The sequence below is a fragment of the Cyprinodon tularosa genome, unplaced genomic scaffold (genome assembly GCF_016077235.1).
Source record: "Cyprinodon tularosa strain WSP-4 unplaced genomic scaffold, ASM1607723v1 ctg5, whole genome shotgun sequence".
NCBI lineage: Eukaryota > Metazoa > Chordata > Actinopteri > Cyprinodontiformes > Cyprinodontidae > Cyprinodon > Cyprinodon tularosa.
The window spans coordinates 1,020,637-1,044,135 of NW_024039229.1; the positions used below are offsets into that span (position 1 = coordinate 1,020,637).

Here is a 23,499-nt window from a genome sequence, read left to right on the forward strand (position 1 = left end):
CAATATTTGCCCACCACCATATTCCCTTTACTTTAACCCTGTATAGAAATTGTTCTCTTGACGTTAGATGCTTTATTATCAGGAATCTTACAACAGAGAAAATCTCGGGGTGATGGATAAGGCTTGTGCAAAGATAGATTTGAAGGAATGCAAAGCATGGATGTGTCATGCTAGGGGCTTTTACCCTCCTTTTTTGTACAAGGAGAATGTAGACTGTGACATAGAGATTCAGTGGCCTCTCCCAGCTAGAAGACACAATGCTGATGATAAACTTCTTGCTTTTTTCATTTTATTTTTATACAGTATTTCTACTTTTGCTTGATGTACTATAACCTTCACATGGATTAAGTTTTATGTAGGCTGTAACATGATGGATGAGGGCTGCTGTGAATAAAAATAAAACTTTATTTTGACAGCATTATTTGCTGAGACCTCTTTTTCCTATAGTTTTTCCACAATGCTCTGTTGTACAATATATTTTGCTGTGTTTGGGGCATGATTTGACAACACTATTGCTTTTTGATACTGGTTGACACTGTTTGGAGTCAATAGCTTCTTTTTCCAGCCAGAAACAAAAGTTTTCTTGAGATATTTATAGGATTTGTGTTCAAAGTTATGTCAATTTGAGTGAATATCTATATATTTACTAGGACGCTTGCTTTTTAATTTTTGTCTCCATGGTTGTTGTTTTTATTTTATTCTATAAGAGTTTCTTAGATGTATGTTTTATTTCATTTCAGCTCCTGATTATTGTTTATATTTATTTTTCGGATTTATACTGATTTTGGCACAGCTGCTCTTACTTAGATGTAAATAAATACATTTTATTTGACTACATACAGACACAGAGTCTCATAAAACCTCTATAACCTTTGAAATCACTTTGATGTTTCTTTTCAGGTTTATTGTAGTCAGTTACCACAAATTACAATTGTAAAATGGAAGCAACATAACGTGTTTATAACGTTTCCTGGGAAAGCAAATTGGATCGTTCCGGCATGCAGTTATTTTAAGCCTCTGTAACTTTGATACCTCGAATAAAATCCCACATAAACCTGACATTTAAAAGTCACCTATTATTAAATGGAGTTCACATATTTGTAATTTCCATTCTCCCCTGTAGTTTGTAGGAGAGCATTAGTAAACATTATGAGGACCATGGAGAAAAACAGACATGTCAAAGAGGGTGTTAATCTGAAAGGCACAATTAACAGTTGGATAGAAGTTAGGGGTGTAAATCACATCCACCATGGCGATTCGATTCAGTATCGATTTCCTGACCCAACGATTCGATTATTTTCGATACTCAAGAATACACCACGATTCGATTCGATTCGATTAATCGATTAATCGGTTATTTATTTATTTTTTATTATTTTTTTTTTTACACCTTACAGGCTAAACAAAGTTTCAAGTTTGAAATAAATCAATGAAAGCTGTAATATTATGCATTTTCTTTAGAAACAACAGCAAATAACAGAAGTAGAAAAGTTGCATCAAAAAATACTGCAAAAATACTGCACAATATCAGTGTAATGAGTTCAATGCAATACCTCGGCTCCAGAGAAACTGTCCAACATATTTTTTTAGAATCTAATAAATATACTCAGGAAAGAGAGATGTTGCTTAGAGAGTTAGACAGGAATAAAAATAAACTACATATAAGGGAATTGTTTCAAAGGTCATCTGGGGATGTAGTTTTTGGTAGTATTTTTTATTTTCTAAGAAGAACGGGTATTTTAGGGAGAATATAATAGTTTTTCTGGCCCATACTCCATTCTGGAAGGTGGCGATAATGCACCTATAAGTTGTTTGCCAACCGCCATTAAAAAAAAGAAGAAGAAGAAGGCTTCAGAGTGTTGACGTCACCGCCCCCTTGAGAGACGCTCCGCTGCTCCTCTCCCAGATTGTAGCTGACCGCAAACAGTGCACCAGACAGGAGGCCGGCTTGTTTTGTTTTTATGACCGAAATTGCGGAAAACAACTCGTGAAGTTTGACCCGCTAGAAGAGCGAGGTGCGCGAGAACGCTGGGACCCTTTTTCCAGCTGAATCTCCGCTCTTTTTGCCCTCATGTCCCTTCGTCGTCGGACTAAACTCGTCCCCACTTCCTCACCGCCTCGGCCGTATCTAGACCCACAGTGTGTAGCACAGACCACGCTTCAATACTGAGCATAATTTAAAAATGTCTGTGTGAAGCTTGCTGCAACAAACTGCTGTAAGAGTATAACCAGGAAGAGCGGTAGGAGGGCAAAATAGGTTTAGCGGCACCGCAGCACGGGAGGGAGAATTACGCCCAGGAGCAAATGGATAAAAATAGACCGGAGGAAAAAAAAACATGAATCGATTATCTTGCGACGTGTCGATGCATCGGATCGTCGGCTTTTGGATCGATGCATCGATACAAAACGATTATTATTTACACCCCTAATAGAAGTACAGATTATCTGCCAATCTGGAGTATGTCACCACTTATACAGGGTCTGAAAGCAAAAACCATCTCTATCTCAAATGAAAGGAGAGATTATGTCAAGGAATAACCCAATAAGCAACCAGTTAAAAGCCTAACTTTAACCCCAAGCTGTTGGTACTGCTGGTAGTGTCACTGTGTACAGTAGAAATAGTTTGCTTTTGCCAAGGGACCAAGAAAACTTTCCTCTGAACCTAAACGGGGCTTGGCAGGAAAAATTTGCGAATCTTCTCTTTGTTGTTCTTTCATTCCTGAAAGACGTGGCAGCAGATACTAGCCTGACCCTGCTTGCTTTACTCTCCAATTGTTAGACAATCAATCATTCAAATTCCACTGTCCTTTACAAGGACTTGGTTCAAAGTTTTGATAGAAAGTTCACCCAAAAGTTTTTGTCAAAGGCTGTCCATAACATATGTAAACAAACATATAAACATACAGCTGAAAATTTTAAATTTTCTTTAGAATCAGGTGTATTAAGGTTATTACCAAGCATAGCACAATATTATAGTATTTTGATATTGAACCCTCAGAAATCTTACTTCTGTGTATATATTCAAGCACAGGTTTAAACCTCTCTCTTTTATCAACCAGAAATGTCAAATAGATCTTAATTGGTTGGGCTAATTTAATCATCCAGTCTTTTTGTCCCTAAACTGAAATTATATTTTGATACATGAAGCATTTCTGATTAGTTGTTATTTTAATAGTTTTTATCTATAAAAGGATTTGAAATGACCCATAATTAATTAACCACTATTAGTAATTTGTCAATTAATAAACAATGGCTTCTTTAGGGAATGTTTAAGTAGAATTATACTGCTTCCTTCAGTCAGTGATGCACAGTTTTTCAGAATTTACTATTTTTCATTTTATAAATATTAAGGTTTGAAGGTTTGCCAAAAGTGGAAATTCAACAAACTGGTATGCCTTTTTATCTTTTACAATCCAAAGCCCCATCAAGGCTCCACATAGGCTCCAGACGAACCAAATAATTTATTGCTTGAACTGATAAACTCAGCCACTGGTGGAGGGAGCGGATTTTCAAGGACAATCTAGGTTTCCTGACCCAGGATGATGACCTGATGAGCTGATCAGACGCCATAAAGCATTACCCTTGTACTCACTGCACCCATGCATCCCTTTTCATATCATCCCTTTTCATTTCAAGTGTTTAATAGGAGGTCAGTGGAGATAACTCTGATATTAAAGGAAAGAGTACCTGGGTGGTTTAAAAAAAAACCCCAAATAAATGTAAATAAACAAACAGTGGAACATATAGAATTTGAAAAATACATTATTGATTATTGCAATCAATAATATATGCAAATAATTTGTGTCTTATTTGGGAAAAAATGGACAAGGCTCCATAGCGGTTTAAACATATTTTCACACTTGTAAAAATAAAAGAAAAACAACAAACTGAGGCTTACATAAAGCGATTGCTGTTTTTTTTTTTTTTTTTTTAAGCCTTTATTAGCAGCCAAATGGTTAAAAAATGTCCATGTTCATCAGGGCAAACTTGACATAGCTGCCAGGAACCTGTTTTTGAACCTGCTGGCAAGTCACATGTTCAGTAGGTTACAAATAGCTGGCCTTTACAAATATGTTTACTGTGATGTGAAAAAATAAAACATACTTCTTTATGGACATCAGATCGGGAAAAAAGTTTAATATCGTTTCTTTTATAAATCACAATACTAGCTTTTTGTATGCAGACTTGAATGCCCATGTGGTTGTTTCTACAAAGGCAGAACAAAATGCAAATTTAAAGCCAGATTAGCAGGACATCAGCTAGCCATCAGCTATACTTTATGCAATGCATTTGAAACATGCAAATCAAGGCAACTGTAACACATTCGAAATCTTAAAAGTCTGTAAGAGGTGATGATAGACTCAACTAACTTCTACATAGAGAGTATTTTTGGATTTATACCCTTGAAGCGACATAGTATGCAGGTCTAGATGGTGAATTGTAACCCTTCCTTTGATGATTGCAAAATGTATAACAGCTTTGATAATGGTCATCAATGTTAAATTGTGAATGTTTCACTGTAACGTTCTGCCCACTTTTATTATGCATATTTTCATTCTGTATATTTTTCATATATTTTATCAGATGAGGGTTACATCACCAGGTGAACATGTGACTTCTCAAGAGTGTCCTGATGAAGGCCTAAGACCTGAGACACGTTGGCATTTTTAAACCATTAGCCATGTCCTCATAAATGTTTTTTTTTTTTTTTTTAAAGGAACAGTCACTTTTTGAGTGCCTCATTTTCCAGTATTTTGACTAGTTTGAGAATGATCCTTACATCGAAGAGCACTAAAAGGACAACACCATAAAGAAGGATTTGACATCTAAGTAGCACACCTGGATGCTTTAACTATATTTTTAGCTAAATAGTCGGTATTGGTAACTTTTAATAACTTCAGCTGGTTTATTTAAATATACAATGACAATCATGGGATGCTTTGAATGAACCCTGTAAGGTTGAATTTGGACGTAAAGTAGGCCGAACATGAGGTGGAGCCTTGCATGCAAGCTTTGAGACACAATTCAATCGATTTTCTGTCTACAAGCGAGAGGCGGGTTACACCCCGGACAGGTCGCCAGTCTGTTGCAGGGCAACACAGAGACAAATGGGAACATCCGGAACCTTCTTGCTGCAAGGTGGCCGTGCTACCCACTGTGCCTCTTAGAAGGCCTTTGAGCCCTTTGGTGTGATCTATAAAGAAATAATGCTTGATTTTGTGCTTGCACATGTTTTTATAAATCAGGAGGTTTTTTTCTTACACTTTTAGTATGGATTACAGGCAATGTTCCGATAAATGAGACCCCTGCTCTTTTTACAAACTCCAATTAGCTGAAATAGCACCTCACCCGAATTATACATGCATACATATATCAAAAAAAGCTTCACTTGAGCTACTTTTGTAAAAAAAAATCAAAGACAGTGCATTAATTTACAGGAAATTATTGCTTATTGCAAACTTTCATTAATGTTAATCAGGAAACACACAGACATGCTTTATGGAAATGTCTGCTTTGGGTTATTTTCATAGATTCTTATGTCACTGTGGTTTTATTTGTTGGCATTTGTTGGAGTTAAAACCTTTTTTACCTATCAGTCATACAGATTGTCACAATATGTAGACGTTCTCCAGGTATGTAAAGCAAAACTCTATCAGCAGCTATACTGAGCAGTCCAATTTTCCAATTTGGAATTGTTAACAAAATGCTTGTTTGATATGAAATTTGGAGATGACTGAGAAAGAATATGCTATCTGTCAGGTTAAAGTTGTACATGTGAGGGCCAGACAAGGGCATCTTTCAGTTATAAATAAGACATGTTTACTTGTGATCCACAGAATGAATCTCTTCCCCAGATGTCCTGGGTAGTTTTCATGGAGCCCGTCCAGAAGGGAGAAATCTAGACGCTGGGTCCATGTTTCCGTTTCCACTAGAGCCTTTGAGGGTCAACCCATGGCTCTGTCTATTTTTAAAATGCACCCGTCTAAGCTGGAGTACCATTACTCTCCGTGTTGATGGGTTTAAATGATGAATGATGATCAGATGTGATGTGCTCTGCTTTGTTCTAATGCAATGGTCTACTGTCGCTACAGCTCTATGGGGAGTACCAGGAGCACCATGGAGGCTCGGGCAGAAGGGAGGCAACCCGCCTGCTAACAGAGAGACAGATCAAGAAACACGGAAATCATCATCATCACGGCCAAGGGAGGACACGACATGGGCGTGGTCGCCATGGTCACGGCCATCAGCATGGCATTCACAGCAGGCACAGGACCAGGTTTCAGCTCTACATGGAAAATGAGACTGCTGAGGAGCAAATGGCTGAAAAGGAGTTTACCTCCTCCATGAGGAAAATGCGCTCCTTCTCCAAATGCAGAGGTTGAGCAGCATCGATTTAAGAAATGGAAGCAGATGCTAGTAAAGGCGCTGCCCATTTTCATGTCCTTCTTGGTTTTCTTAGACTGCATAGCACAGGTGCAGCACTTTCTTGTGACGAGACTGGGAGAAGACTGGATCTTCCTGGTTCTACTGGGCATCACGATGGCTTTGGTCAGCTGGACGATGGACTATGCCAGTGCCAAAAGCCTTCAAGGTATAACTAAACTCCATTGAACACAGGACTGGTAATCAGAAATGCATGGTCACGTGTTTGCACTGAAATAGATCTCTCCTTTTCTGTTTCCTTTTGGAATATTTCGCCTTTTTCACAGTAACACTCAATCTCTATAACAAAAGAGTTTTCACCCCTTTTGGTTGTCATAGTTTTGTTCTTAATTCTTTCATTTTCACGATTTCTCAGTTTCTTTCCCTTGTCATCATTCCTCCTCCTTTAGCCTATAAGTGGATATATAGGGAACTGAGGGGGAACATTCCCCTGCAGTACCTGGCCTGGGTTTCCTACCCCTTGATGTTTATCCTCTTCTCCTCCCTCTTCTGTCACCTGGTTTCTCCTCAAGCTATCGGTCTGTACCCACTCCTTCCGCATGTCCTTGTCTTAAGGGTTCTCTGTACGAACCTGCATGTCTAAAGTAATATTCAGTTGCCCATAATGTCAAGCAACTTGTAATCAATCCAAGATACACAACTAATGTGATGTACAATATATTACCAGTAATGGCGTAACGACACAATAATTGGCCCGTAAGCAACATTATCTGGGTGGGCCCCATATGAAGTGCAACACGTGATCAAGGCTCAGGATACAGTGACAGTTCCATAAATCAGCCAAGAATATACAATTATGCAATTCTCAGTAGTATATGAACACAGATCACACATAGTGACTGCGCACCTGTGACAGCGCACCACTGCATGTTACAGACATCCAAGCTCCAAAAACTAATTTTAGGGAGATGCCATTATTCTCCTAGTTACAATCTTTACTCACTCTAGCATCAACGTCCACCTCTCCTGCTACTGTTCTTTGAATGTGTTTATTTTGGGAAGTTTTTTTCCATTCTTCCAACAGCTCTTATTTCCTTTTTCTTCTCTGGAATCAGCTTAAACACCTCTTTTTGGTATCCATTCGCTAACACATTTTACGTAACAGTTATGGTTTTAATCTACTCTCTGGGTTACTCATAATTCCAAGTCGTAGTGTAAAAAATAAGATACTGAAATACATTGTTCTTTTTAGATCTTTATTGTGGTTTGAAACATATTATATGAGTGTATTTTTTTACCAATCATCTAATGAACTATACACAGTTATTAACATAGTAATTAAAAGTTAACCTGACTCCGCCAGATGGATTTGCTCCGCATATCCATCTGGAAACCTTCCGTTGAAGTAATTTTGGGAAGGGGCGAAAATACTGGTTAGCTGATTGGCCTATGTTGGTGATAGACGGGCCAAATAAACCAATCAGATCAACGAAGCATATGACGTAACAGAGCAATGACGAAGAGGAGCCAATTGATAGATCAAACTCTTGCCGAAACCAGTCGGGAGAAGAGCAAAAACATCTTTTCCTCTGAGAAAAGCCTCCAGAGCAGTGCTTTGCTCTTCTTTCAGTGAAGAAATACAGTGTAATTCAGATAAAACTTGCTTGATAGCCACGCTAACGCTAGTTTCATCGGCTGAAGCTGCCATGTTCTTTAGATTGAACTGTCACGCTTCTCGTTGCGTCACACCTCAACCCACCTCAAAGCCAACGCTGATTGGACGTTCGATTGGTGAACGGCTCAAAATTTTCTTTAACGGAGAGTCTCAAGACTGATCTGCGAGTGAAACCTTGAAAGCTCGCGAGATCAGGATGGTCTCACGAGGCTAATTAAAAGTACCACTGTCTGCTTTGCTATTGGTGTCCTATTTAAACGGCTCACCATCATGCTGAAATCTGGCATGTGTTGTGGTATAAATACGGTCCAGTGCAGTCACTCACTTTAGTATCAGGTGGGATTAAGAGGAATTTTTGCACCATTACATCTGCGAAGAGACGTCCTAGTCTACAATTGCGTAGGGGGCCCACCAGGTATCAGTGGGGGCCCCTCAGAGCTTACCGATATTAATGCCATTGATTACCAGTTCAGACAGAACCAAAAAGGGCCTGGAACTGGTAACCAGTGTAGTTCTCGACTATTAAAATGCTACTTTGCGCTGCACAAGTTTGGTTTAAAAATGAAGAAGAAATTACCCTGTTTTTTTTTTTTTTTCCTTTATCCTATTCCTAAAAAAAACTGTGACATGCAACTTGCCAAAGATTTTGGGAGTTTTTTCGGTTTTGTGGCAAAATAACACCAAAAGCCAAAATTCATGACAAAAGTATCACAGCTTATTGATGCCATATAGACCTGGCTACTGTATCCACTGCTTTAGAATGAGGGAAATGCATAATAAATGCCAAAACCATAACAGAATAGTAACATTACTTGATGTAAAATTTAGTGAAGCAGATGCTTTCTTGACACGACTTCTTGACATGGCTCCAACTGACTGACTGTATCAAGTAGAGAAACCTTTTTTTTTCTAACTGATTCAGCTAATCATTATCATATCAGTTTTGGTAGCTCACATTGAAATGTATTCAGGAGTTTCTTAGTTGATCCATACATGTAAACATAATTGATAAAACACAACATTGGACCAAAGGTGAGATACCCTGTCCTGATGCAGTAGAAAGCACTGCCAGTCCCCTCTTTAACCCAGTGCATGTTGAAAGCAGAACATATACACATGTGATAATACTTGATTCCTTCTTTTCCTGAAATTGTAAATATTCAACTATATGAACATACAGTTGAATATTATAAAGATATAATATATATAGATATAAAGAAAAAAGGTAGCATCTTTGTGATGCCAAAAATTTGACAGATTTGACTTTTTTCCATTAACTAGTAAAACAAGTAACTTTTCTTGACCGAGTTTAGTGAAGATATAAAGAGCATAAAATATATTTATTTTCTAGATGCTTACAGTCACAATTTCATCAAATCTTACAGTCAGATTGGTTAACAGTTTTTTATCAAAAGAAACCCAGCTAATTGCATTGATTCAGTGACTCTTCAGCAATCACACCAAGTATGCTTGTAGCGACAGTGGAGAGGAAAACATCCTTTTAACGGAAAGAGTCACCCAGCTGAACCAGGCTTAGTGTGAGCGTCCATCTGCCGACTGCAGTTCAAGGAGACAGAAGCAGACCAAATGAACATGGAAGCACTGATCCATAAATACTTTTAATATTAAAAAGGTAAACATACACTAGGTTCATATGTGGATCTGTCTAGGAAAGAGACTCATAACCAGATGAACTATGAGGTAATTTTATGTCAAAAAGGGTAAAGGAGAGCACATACAGTTAGTCAAAGTAAAAGTTAAGCCCATAGCTGTCCTTAGGAGAGAGACAGGGCTAAACACTGAAAAACAGGCTCAACACTATGACCTATTATGGACGTTGATGGCAGGAGCCCAGCTGATGGCTCAGAGGATGATCTCACAGCCAAACAGATCACCAAGCCAGATGAAGCTGTTGTGATGAGAAACAGTATAGATAACCTAACTAATAAACTAACAAAAACTGCAGAACTGGAGAATAACAATAGAATGATGCAGAATAATGAGATGTAGCAGTTTATGCTAACCAAAGTAGTTCAGGATAAAACATAAATTAAGAATCAGAATTATGTGGAGTACGTAAAGCCTTATAGAAAAACACCATCCAAACATTTCTCCATCACATCATGAGCTTACAGATGGAAAAGTTGACTAGTTGTCTGAATTCCACAGAGTATAGAGGCTCCACCTCTTTTCCCTCTGACTCTAACCTTTGATTTTAAGGTTCTGGCATCCCAGAGTTGAAGACCATCCTTAGAGGAGTTATTCTTAGAGAATATTTGACTCTAAAGGCCTTTGTTGCAAAAGTCATCGGCCTGACTGCAGCTCTGGGCAGTGGGATGCCTGTAGGAAAAGAAGTAAGTGACTCTTATCCCCTTTTTTCCTTTGAGTCTACTGGTCAGTCTTTACTTTTTTATGATGGTCTTCTTCTTTTGATCCTCTCCTTCACCCAGGGCCCCTTTGTTCACATTGCGAGCATCTGTGCTGCAGTTCTTAGCCGCTTCATGTCCTTCTTTTCAGGAGTTTATCAGGTAAGCTAAAGTCAGGAAACATTGGATTTTCCTGACTGATTTTCCCAGTAACTATAGAAATGTAAATCAATAACATGTTTCAGTTTCTCCTTATTTTAATGATCTCTCCTCACTCTCTGGATCAGTAGAATCCCTACTGTTATACAGACATCCTGACAGTGGGCTGTGCGGTTGGGGTGGGCTGCTGCTTTGGTACGCCTCTTGGAGGTATGCAGAGCTTTTGTTATTATTTGTTTTCTTGTTTATTTGATTGTTTTTCTGCAGGCATATGGGGTAAAATTAAGCAATTATTATATTGTATTTAATGCCCTCTTTTAGAAAAGATAAAAATCAGTTTCATTCAGTCCCGTTTTTGTTTTATTTTCTACCGCTTTTCTTATAAAATATATTTAATATTTACCATAATTTCAGCTTTTCTTCATTCCTACGGTTTTTGAATTTAACCCATCAAAAATGTCTATTTTTCTGAGTTGATCTGAGACGCCACGGATGTGTTGTTCTGGCTTACACAGTAGGTTATTTGACAGACAATGACAAGTTGAAAAAATATCCTTTGGTTGTTTAACCTTAAATTTGGATTATTGTTTTCTTTCCCTCTCTGTTTATTATTCTGCTAATTCTCTGATACCTTTCGATGTTTAAAGGTTTTAATATTTTAAAAGTACGCCAAAATGAATCAGAATTTTTATTTAAAAAGTTCTATGTTTTCAATAAAAAAAAATTTAAAATTATTTTAGCATGCATTTCTATTAGATATTAAGAATGGCCAGGCTAATTGTTTTATATAGTTTTTATATGTTCTTATTTTGCTTTTGCTACTTTTTCATATCAGGTGTGCTCTTCAGCATTGAGGTAACGTCTACATACTTTGCTGTGAGAAACTACTGGAGGGGATACTTTGCTGCTACATTTAGTGCCTTCATCTTTAGAGTTTTATCTGTGTTTAACAAGGATGCAGGTATGGATAGGAAAAAAAGGTGTGCATGTCTGCATTTTATGAGTATAAGCATTTATTTCTCCTACACAAGGGGGCGCCACTACTCTACTATTAATTGCTAAGCAGACCTGCTCTTTCCAATGACTCAGTGGTTCTTCCCTCTTTATGGAAGAGGATTAGAGCCACTGAAAAAATGAAAAGATGTTCATTTATTTTTAAATCTTATTTCAGTTTGATATGGGGGAAAAATTCATAATTCTGTCTTTTATCTCAAAACTCTGACTTTTTTTCCTTCACAATTCTGACTTTAATCTCAGAATTTTGGATCGTAATGTAGATGGGCACCATGAAGGAAGCACTCAGCTTCACTGACAAAGATGTGAGCTGTTTGGGAGGGTCAGTAACATATTGGTGGAAAATTACTTAGTTAGGCGACTTTTTACATGCCCAAGGGATCCCCGGTGATGCTATTTCATTAATGGAAGAGCTAGTTTAATCTCTAAAACAGAAATGGCTACAGCTTGATGCTAACGTGTTTATTAGTTTATTTATTACTATTTATTATTATTCTGAGAAAAAAAAGTCAGAATTCTGAGATTAAAATCAGAATTGTGAGAGAAAAAAAAATCAGACTTCTGACTTATACTGAAATGAAATTTAAAAATCAGTAAACTTTTTTGTTTTTTCAGTGGCCCTAAAACTCTTCCATACCTTTCCAACTTAGTAGCAGCAGGGTAATTTATTTTGTGTATTTACTGTTTAGTTCTAATAAAAACTTTGCACATCATTTTGGTTTTTAAAACCAAACTTATTAACAGAAAAAAGTAACCATAAGGATTGATCAGATTTATATTTATTTATTTAACTTATTGCTACATGATTGCATGCATTTTATCCAATGTTTTCTGGATTAAAAGACGTGTTTGTTTGTTTCATTCCTAGTGACAATCACTGCTCTGTTCAGGACAAATTTTCGTATGGATTTCCCCTTTGACCTTCAGGAGCTTCCTGCATTCGCCATCATTGGGTGAGCATTTCGGAAACAGAGAAAGATGTATTTTAACTTTAAACTTAACCATATTCCAATACAAATATAATTTAAAGAGTCAAAACCTTTGAGCAAAGGGAGGCAGAGTATTTGCTCATACCCATTTACTTACGGATACAAGAGAGATGCAGTGTTTAATTGCACTCTTTGTTTAGTTTTCAAAAATCAAAGCAAAGGATCATCTTATAAACATCTTCAGAATCATTGCACATGTGGGTTTTTAATTAGACACCTAAGTGTTTCATATAGATGTTTAGTCTGCAGCACACTGAGGGAATATTGAAATTGGCCATCAGTGATTGCAAGGTCTTCTGTTTAAATGCAAACTTGTATGTATTTTATTATAATTAATGCCTTTTTTGTTTGCTTTGAACTTATAAATATCAAATTTAATGGAATTTGAAAGAATTATAAACTAGAGCTTGAATATTGATTGAAAAGTCAAAAATGTGCCCCAGATAAGTTGGTGTTATTTCATATTTCCTTTGTCTCTGCAGCATTGCCTGTGGATTTCTCGGGGCGTTTTTTGTCTATCTCAACAGACAGGTGGTGCTGTTTATGAGAAGACCCAATGCAATGACCCGCTTCCTCATTAAACAGTAGGTCTACCAATGTCAGAGTCTGGATCTATTTGTTTCAAAGGCATAAAATGATCTTGTAAAACCTAATGCTTTTCTGTTCTTTCCTTTTTTTGTAAACACTCCCAGCCGGTTGATCTTTCCAGCTACAGTTACGCTGCTCATTGCCACCTTGACCTTTCCACCAGGGTTTGGACAGTTTATGGCTGGAGAGGTCAGAGTGCACATTTTTATTCACCCTAGTCTGTCTTAAAACACTAAATAGTAAAATAATATTGATTTGCTTGGTTAAAACCTCTAAGAAGCCTCCTGGTAATATTGGTATAGGTACGATGATATCTCAGCCTGCTTTTTCCTCTTAGCTTCTCCAGCATCACAGAATGTTTTTTAGTCAATAAACTGAAGTTCAGACTGAATCCTCTCTTTCCCCCAGTGACCTCCCCATCCACCCATGTGTTCAATTTTTTAAACAAATAACAGGCCATAGCCAGACAGGGGAAAAAAATGCCATAAGTTAATTGCTTGAAGAAAAAAAATCTAAGGAATTTTGTGTTTTTATGCAAAAGCTGAAAATAGAATCTTTCCAGCTGAGTCTTTTTACTCATTGCAAATCATAGATCCCTTCAAAAGCATTCACATCTCTCTAAACCTTTCTACATTTCTCCCAACCTTCTGTTAAAGCCTTAGTTTAAGAATATTAGTTAGGAAAAAAAAATAATGAAATCAAGGAACACAGCAGGAGTTAGGAATTAATCTTTAATTTCGCTCAGATCAATTGGAAAAAATGCCCAGAACCGAAGTCTGTGAAACAAGGTCAAAGATTTCTTTTTAAATTTAAAATGGAACAATGCATATTCATTGACACACTCAAAACAAGGTTCTATATGTAAATCTAAATTACTTTATACATTTTTTCTTGCAGAGAAACTGTGTACAGAAGTACAACAGAGCAAAATAAAATATAAGATAACAAGACTGTATAAAATAAGTAAGTAAAATATGAAAAAATACAGCCCATACAGTAAAATTGTCCCCTTATTATAAAAACAGTGTAAAATAATATATAGGAATAAAAGAAGATAAGGATAAGAAAAAAAAATAAGATAAGGAACTCAGAATAAAATCAAATATATTTACAATGTTGCTCGGTACCTAATTACTATTATTGCGCATAGTGAAATAATGAAATAAATAAACAATAAGTAATGAAATGAAATAGCTAAGAGCGATGAATACAGCTTTATGGCCACAGGTAGGAAAGACTTTGTGTGGCGCTCTGTGGTGAAATTAGTCCCTGACTGAAGGTTCTTTTGTGAGTGACCGGCACATCATGAAGAGGATGTACAGAATTTTCCAGCATGGATTTTATCCTGGCCAACATTCTCCTCTTTGACACTTTTTTCAGAGAGCCCAGCTCCTCTCCAACAACCTGATTGGTCTTGCAGATAAGTTTAAGTATGTTAGCATCCTTCACTTTCAGTCTGCTTCCCCAGCACACAACAGCATAAAGGATGGCACTGGCAACCACAGACTCATAAAACATCTGCAACATTGTCTAGCAGATGTTGAAGGACCTCAGGGTCCTTCTTCCAGCATTGTCTGGCAGATGTTTCTTGGTTTTAGTCTCTATAATCCTCCACAGTGTCCACATTGACCCCAAAGATAGAAACAAGGGCTACTGCGGCCTTAATCCTTCTCAGATCCACCACCAGTTGGTTGTTCTTTACCACGTTGAGCTGCAGATGGTTCTGCTCACACCAGGTGACACACTGCAGAAAAATTGAAATCTAAATACGTCATTTTTTCTTGCAATAAGTGCATTTTTTCTTGAATTGAGGAGGTAATTGAGACACTTTGCCAATGGAACAAGACAATTTACATTTAAAATAAGAAAACACAATCGCATTGTCTTATTTCAAGTGAATATTATCTAATTATCTTATTTCAAGACTAAAAATACTCATTCCATTGGCAAATTATCTTATTTACCTACTCAAATTAATGGTAGATACACTTAATTTAAGAGATTTTTTGCTCATTTTTAAATGACTTTTGCAGTGCCCACCACGCCCCTATACGCTGTCTCCTCACAAAATATGCCAGATTTAGCAAAATAGTCTAATTTTCGTTTGCAGTTTGAAGTAAACTCATGAAAAACATGACATAAACTGAACATAAAAACAAGCCATGTGAAAATGAGGAAAATATAAAAGTAGAAAAATATGGAGACACTATTTTTTTTATAAATATAAAATAACATGAAAATTATATGTGCATATCTTATCATCTAGAATCCACTTTTTAACTGATTTAGATAATTTTTTTAGTGATGAGATGTCTGAGTTCTCTGGGAACAGTGTTCAAGGTGTGATGCTCTCACAGAGAAAAACAACTGCCCAAAACTGCTCTTTTTAAATCAAGAATCAGTCTCATTTGCAGAGAAGTCAAGTGCCAATAATGTTTTTTTTTCTGCCATGTTGATTGAGATCTTTCCTGTATGCCTTTTAAATTACCTTTAGCTTTCTTGATCTGATAATAAATATTCTTTCTGTCATGATTTGTGGACATTAAGATCTAAAGAGAAGCGTTATCTCCTGGTCAGACCCTGTCATTCAGTGAAAGGGTGGAGTCAGAATTAAAACATATGCACACCCAGGAGAAGGCCAGTGGCTGGAAGCTGGATGGGATTTTGCTGGGAGCTGCAGGGAAGTGGGCTGCCATTCGGCTGGTGGTTGACTGGGAAGGGCCATTTTTTCTAATGGCTGTTACTTTTGACTGCTTAAAGTACAAGGAGAGACAAAACAACAAGAGGAGATAAATGGAAGAAAAGCTTTAGACTTGAATTTAAGCCAAACTTTAAAAGCCCGTCTTGTTTATTCTCACTTATATCCTCATTGCTGGGTCTCAGTTAAACCCAGACCAGATGGGAAATACCAAAGTGGAAAATTCGAGATAATACCAGTGTTACTTTTTTCTCTGCTCAGGCATTATGCAGATACAGGCTCTATGGTTTTGATGCTCCAAGCAATTTCAGACATCTATGCAAATGTGGGGGAAAATGGTGGAAGTGCATTAGTCATTCATGAGTCATCCGAAGGGAATGACTCATCTGGACATGGCCACCCATACTGTCTGCTTCCTGCTTGTTAAATGACTTCCTGCCTCCTTCACTGAAAAAAAAATAGAGGTTGACAGAACTTATATTTTCTAGGCAACGTGATGCATTTGGTTTTTTGAGTTTTCCTTACTTAAATTCACTGTGGTTGAGTTTATAAAGATTTTTGAGTTCTGCCAACTTAGGTTTTTGGAGTGTTACATAGAAATTTTGACTTCTACTAACTTAGGTTTTTGAGTTTTACACATACATTTTGAGTTCTACCAATTTAGGTTTTTCAGTTTCACCTTTAAGTTCTGAGTTCTATCAACTTTGCTTTATGAGTTTTACATATAGATTTTGAGTTCTACAAACTCAGATTTTGTAGTGTTATCTGTAAGTTGAGTTCTATCAACTCAGTTTTTTTAGTCCTACCAATCGTCTTCACTACCCATCATTCAACACACAAAAAATTATGTTAATACAACATTTTTATTGCTTCAAGTCAAACATTGTATCAATAGATACAGTATAAAACCATGTTCAACAACATAATCTTAATTGCACAGAGCAAAGTAACCTGAGAGCCTCTTGAGAACTGCACTTTCCTCTCCACGTGTGCGTGTGTTTGCGTTTGCTTATTCAGGAGTTGGAGACCTGAATGCATGCGTGTGTGTGTGTGTGTGTGTGTGTGTGTGTGTGTGTGTGTGTGTGTGTGTGTGTGTGTGTGTGTGTGTGTGTGTGTGTGTGTGTGTGTGTGTGTGCGTGCGCTGTGGTAAATGGCAGTCTGGGCTATAGTGGTTCCAGCAGGAACAATGATGTGTGCAACAAGGCTAATATATCAACAGATACAAACATAAAACTACAATGTCTGCCAATCTTCTCAAACGCGAAGGGAAAAGGCTGTGCTCTTGAGGAAAGGGATAGGAAACCCCGTACCATAGTAGGCGTGTCCATGAACATGAGCAGTGCACATGCCCATGAGTTTACAGTTGAGGGAACTCAAAAAATCTTGTATAGGCGATTTAAAACTCCTTGTTAAACCAACTTCTGAGAATTTGAGTCGGGCAAACATGTATTTATTTGTTAGATGTCAAATTTATATTTCTGAGTCAGATTACAATACAATTGTGTGTTAGAACAACAATTGCCATTTACTTTTTTAACAGTGTTGTAATATTGAGTTCTTAACACTTTTATCTTATCTAAAATCTTTTTTGTTTTTTGTCTCACGCTCCATTAGTTTTCCTCATGTTGTGTCCACATTTTTCTTATTTTTCCTTCTGTCATCCAGTCCAACAATATTTTTATTTTAATGATTTTCAGTGTCTCTTTCCTCTGCTTTCCCACTATTGATACATTTCATTTTCCAATCTTCATGCCCTCATTTCTTGTTACATTCTCCTACTTCTCTTTTCTTTGTTACACTAACTTTTCATTTTAAGTTCCCATCCATTTGTTCCTGTTTGCCTCTGACTTTTGTCCATTTTGTATTCCACTTTTCCCAGTGACTGACTTTTTTCCTGTGATCTTCCATTTTCTATCCCTTTTCCATCCTCCTCTTTTGTCTTTCTTCCTCATTGCTTCCCCCCACATTTCCAGCTAATGCCTAGGGAATGCATCAGCTCTTTGTTCGATAACTTTACATGGACGAAGATTTCGGGATCTCCCTATCCTGCTGGTCTGGGCCGATCTGCGGCCTGGCTTCACCCTGATGTCAGCGTCTTTATCATCCTCCTGCTCTTCTTCATAATGAAGGTAAATTGTATGTATGTGTCCTTGGGTATGATATTTGCTGTTTGATGTCTCATCGTGTTACCAGTCCCACACAAACATTCACAGTCCTAGCCAAAGAGGTGGGTGCAAACCAAGCAGCAATTTGTATTCAGGCTCTATAACAACTGATGCCAGCATTTTCTTCAACCTGCTCTTGATTAGGGACGATTGCTGCAGTTCACCAGTGTGTTTGTGATGGGGACATCTGTCTACATGTTTTTGTCCTTCCCTTCTACCTTTTTGTTCAAGGTCAACAATCCTGAAAGGATCCAGTAGCTCTAGTAGTTTTATGTTTACTTAGAAGCATGCATGCACTCACATGTGTCCTGTTAAGTGATCATTCATTTGAGCAAATAGATGTACACTTTGTAAACTTGGCAAGTTTCTTCGGTGGCATTGAATCAACCAAATCCTTTTGCTTCAAATCAGTGGGAGTTAAATTGAGCCCTTTTAAGGTGTATATATTCGTCCACACTACAGTAGATCTATGGATGAAAACAAACCAGTCATGTGACCACTAAACTCTTAACATTTCCTTGTGATTCTTATATTGTATATTATATGTTCTTTCTTATGTATTTGCCTGCCTATGGACTACGGATGAAAACTAGCTTTGTAGCTATAATCTGGCATATTTACATTTGTTTTTATACTGATGTTCATTAAATTTGCTTTGTCCCTATTCAAATAAATAAATTAAATAAATAAGATCAAGCTAAAACAACACTTTTAAAAGTATTAACAGGTAATTCAGTGACATACTTGGAGCAACACATTTAATAGTTGTAATTAATCACTTATAAAAGTTAAGGTTCCCTATCACTAGTGTAAAGTGTCATAAGTTTACATTATTCGTTTTCACTCATTCATGTTGATAAGCTAGATTCTAACCACAGCTGTCCAGGGGCACAGTAACAGAGGTGAGTTTTGCCATTCGCAGTCCATACTGGGTCCTCTGACCAGCCAATGAGGGTCAAGTGTCTTCCCCAAAGAGACAATGACAAAGAGAGATTGAGCTTTGATTTGGATCCTTCAACCCTCTGGGTACAAGTTACATTTCTATATTCTACGCCACATCTCTGAAGTCAACCCTTGTTTTAGTTAGCTCATTTATTTGACCAAATAAGAGTTTGCTTATAGAACAGAACTCCAAGCGAAACTCTGTTAAATGTTGATTTTGTTGCTTGAATTTATCTCTACAGAATAACACCTATCTTTGGACGAGCTGACTCTTGCATGGGTAAAACAAACCAAACAAGTGTTATTTTAATGCTGTACTTTCAACATACAACACCACCATCAGAAATTCAACACATCTGATCTGCTATGTAGCATAAACTAAGAGCTTGTAGAGATTTTATGGCTTAGATCCTGATCCCATAACCTAATCAAACCGAAAAACAAAAGAAAATAATTTCCCTCTCTCTTATGTCTAGATCATGCTGCAAACGTCTGAGCAGAAATAGTCAAATGGGTCCCTTCTTAGTTGAGTCATTTGCTAATTCACTGTTAAGCAGTTTTTTGCTATACCCATCTGAGTGGTCCGCACACCTGAATCGACGCATTTAAAGTTTTCACACCCCTCATAATGCTTGATTTGAGAACATTTTCTTCCAGAAATAAACATGTTGGACAAGCAATACATCCTTCTAGAGAACGTACACAAATATACACAATATAGACATGTTTTGATTTAGCCCATAAATATCACCACAATCAACCAACCATGCTCATCTTGGAATGAAAATACTTTAACTCTTAAATGACTCCTCTACACTACCATCTAGAGTCTGTCAGAATATTGAGTGCAGCAAGGAAAATATGCACAGAGAATAAAATGCTGTAAACACTGTGCCGGCAGTGGTTTGCACATTTAATTTCCGAGCAGAAGGTAGATCAGTCAAGCCTAAATCACCCATCAGGGCTCTAAGGGCTAACCGACTAAAGGAGGTGTGAGTGATATTTTGACTGCATCCTCACGCTATCTTAACTGTCTTATTTCATGGCCTGAAACCCCATATATTCATCTTACAAACTATGATACTAAGCTTCTTATTTTATATCATGAGCACAGCCACTATCTTCAAAGGACTCAGTTTTAAATGCTTGTACTTGCCTTTATGAGTCATCCTCTAATCTTGGAAACGCTTTGAGTGCATTTAGGTCTCAGAAAGTTACCACTTTGGAAATAATGCACCTTCTATGATGACTTAAGAGAAATTTTGTTTTCTCAGTTTAAAATAAGTTCACTTAAATTAATATTTTATTAATAATTAGGACCACTAGGACCCCAGAAATGTTACATGAATTAGAGATGCAGGCACATATTATGGAGTAAGGCATTGGACAGAGGTTTATCAGCAAAGGCCTGCTGGTCTAAAGTTTTCCAATAGAAACTCATGAAGTCTCCTTAAAAATAAGGTAGATTTGCCACCTTCCCTATAACTTCACAAACTGCAAAAGGACTTAAGGGACTTACATATACCTTTGCATAAGACAGTGTTCTAATGTTCCTGAACTGGCACAAATTATGGTTGTGCTATATTACCAATCATGTGATTGCATCGATTAGTTGATCATGAAGAACTATTTAGCCACACTGAAAATTGTGCAAAAATGCTGAGGTTGTTCAGGAGAATAAATAGCTACATAATTTATAATGGTCTCTAAATGTATAAAATGCGGACATTTTGGCTGCTTTCACAGCAAAGCCAAAGTCCGATTTGGTGTGAAGTCATTAAGGACCCACGAATGGACCTTGGAACCGTACCATGGTGTGTCTACAACTATTGCTGTTGTGCCATAAACTGATGATCTGCCAAAAATGTATTAATTAAATAGTTATGGGTAAAATATCAACACTAATAAAAATAAACATGTTAGCCAAGTACCTTTTGAGAGGTGTGTTTCTCACTTAAAAACAACCAAAGCAAACAAATTTAAACAATGTTTAGGGCTAGGATAGATAAATAGGGTAAGGGTTAATAAATAAAGAAAGTTAGGGTAAATAAATAGTGTACAAGTAGGTCATAAAGGGCCATACTTGCCCTAAAGAGACAGGCACTGCTAATTACTATTTTATTCTCTTTTCCTTCTTAATCAGTACACTACTGGATCACCACTGAAAGGATCTAGTTGTGCATGACCATAGTTTGGCTCTGTTAATTCTCTCATTTTGGCATTCAGCATATGTCCTCATTTTCATTTAACAAAGCATTGTACATTGTACCAAAAATCCTTTGTTTCTTTTACTTTAAATTAGGTGAAAAACACTTTGAAGCTTTATTAACTTTTTTACAAAAAACTCTTTGGTTCTGTGCCATTTTACTCATTATCCTCAATTCTTGAAGTCAGCATTTACTGTGTACAAACTGCAGTTTCTATAAATTATTCTAAAGATATATGTGCAAATTCTCAGTCAAGAAAACCACAAAAAATGTGGAAATTGGAAGTAACCAAACCTTGGATTAGTTTTTCCAGGGGTCTGCCAATTCTGTCAGCGTACCTTCAAATACTGCTGCAGCATAGAGTTAACCAGTTTAGGAAACTACTATGATGTTGTGACAACATGTCACCTAAAATATGAAAAGCATTATCATTATTTTCTATAATGATCTCTGAGTTTAGCAGTTTCGTTCAATAAAGAACTTGGAAAATCCTAAAGCTGCATAACATATCTGTATTTGAGTAATTCATGATTTAGCTATGACGTATTTCATTGAGGTAAGGCAGACTTGGGTGGAGATGTTGCCACAGCAGCCAAACCGGTCCGAATCTAACTGAGAACGTTGTTTACGTAAATATTGCGATTATTAATTTACACCCTAATTTGAACCCTGTAGACTGGAAACACTCAGCTTGGGACCCTGATCCATAACTCATCTGAGTTTAAATGTCCAAAATAACTTTCACATTGGTGTTTTAATTAATTTAATTGAATTCCCTTCGCTTTATAACCCACATGACTGCAATACTCATGTCATACTGTGTTATCTACAGTCCGTCTTAAGATTTCTGACACTGATAAAAGGGAGTGAGCTGATTGACACGTCTTTGCATATGAAATACTGCTTCTGAGTTGTGGGTATTTCTGCCTGATTGATTTTGGCTGTTATGATTAAAAGAGACAAAAAAAGCTGAACAGATTCTTCTCTGCCATCAGCAAAGAAGCCACAGTGTGAGAGACATGCTAACAAGTTTTTATCATCTTCAATAGCAATTAACTCCTCAAACAATGACACATAGACTAGTTTTCTGGACTGGTGAAAGGGTAATGTTATGTTTCCAAAAAATCTTTTCAAATGAGAATGTCAGAAAACAGAATGTTGTTGGAGGGCTTCTGATAAACTACAGAGGTTTTCAGCAAAATGCCAGAAAACATCTGAATTAGACTTAACCTGATTATTATCTGTGATGCAGTTTAAAATGAAGCTTATTATTAGAAATATTCCATTCAAACAAAGACTGTATTGTTTGAAAACAGTGTAATTAAGATTGAAAGCAAAGTTGGGCATAAGTCCATCTTCCAGGGGAGGTTAATCATTCCTCTCTGGTCTTTTCACCCCTTAACACATGAGGAGTTCACTATAGCTGGCAACGCTGTGGCACCAGCATCTGTAACCGGGGCAGATGTTCACTAAGTGCCTTGCTCAAGCATGCCCAAGGTGATTGAATCTCCTCCCCCAACACATGTACCGGTACAAAACACCAACACCAGAACTCATCAAGCTGCAGCTGAAAACGAGGGGCTTTTATTCCCAGAGTTAGATGTACATAAAAATCATTAAAAAGAAGCTTAAACTTGTGCTGTTATTATGCACTATTGTTGCTATACAACATAACTTGCTCATTATAGTGAAGTGGGTAACAAGAAAAAAATAAGAAAGCAGCTATATGAAGATGGTCTCACAATACAATTTTTTTTTGTTGGTAATCATGTCAGGGGAACATGCATCTTTGTTTTCTTCTGATTGTGAACTTGTCTCTAGCTTTCTCTAACCTGAAGGGAATGAAAATTTTCGGGCCCATGTTATTTTGGTTTGCTATTTCTTTAAAAAAAGCTTTTTTTGGGGTTTTCTTCCCCCTTTTGCAGACTTCTTTTTTTGTTTTGCATTTCGGGAAATGTCTGCAGTGGCCAAAACCCCTGCCCTTTCCTCTGGACCCTTCATCCCGGTTTTTTTATTTTTGGGGTTGAGCAGAAAAAAAAAAACATAGCCCTTTACTAAGTGGGGTGGGGGTGGCAAATTTTAAACCCCTCCTAATATTTAAAAAAACAATCACTCCCTTTTTTTTAATCCCAAAAATTTTATCTTGGTTTAGTCTCTGTCTCTGGGCACTCAGAAAGCATTTTTTCTGGGAAAATTTTAAAGGGAAAATTTTTCCTTATTCAATCAAGGGGATATTATTAAGAAATTTTGTATTCTTTTAAATTTGAAAGGGGGTATTTCACTCTAAATTTTTTCCCAATCCCCTACCCACT

The 23,499-nt window shown here is 37.0% G+C and overlaps 1 protein-coding gene across 1 annotated transcript in view; it reads left to right on the forward strand.

The window, feature by feature from the left end:
- Positions 1–23,499, forward strand: part of LOC119795076 (chloride channel protein 1-like) — a gene marked incomplete at its 5' end in the record, with an annotated part of 65,685 nt that overhangs the window by 12,289 nt on the left and 29,897 nt on the right. The window contains 12 exons of the mRNA XM_038302914.1: positions 6,093–6,378; positions 6,461–6,592; positions 6,834–6,962; positions 10,280–10,413; positions 10,510–10,587; positions 10,716–10,794; positions 11,420–11,545; positions 12,467–12,551; positions 13,070–13,171; positions 13,280–13,364; positions 17,847–18,027; positions 23,152–23,202. Coding sequence (XP_038158842.1) covers positions 6,093–6,378; positions 6,461–6,592; positions 6,834–6,962; positions 10,280–10,413; positions 10,510–10,587; positions 10,716–10,794; positions 11,420–11,545; positions 12,467–12,551; positions 13,070–13,171; positions 13,280–13,364; positions 17,847–18,027; positions 23,152–23,202 — 1,468 coding nt within the window. The remainder of the gene's footprint in view (positions 1–6,092; positions 6,379–6,460; positions 6,593–6,833; positions 6,963–10,279; positions 10,414–10,509; positions 10,588–10,715; positions 10,795–11,419; positions 11,546–12,466; positions 12,552–13,069; positions 13,172–13,279; positions 13,365–17,846; positions 18,028–23,151; positions 23,203–23,499) is intronic.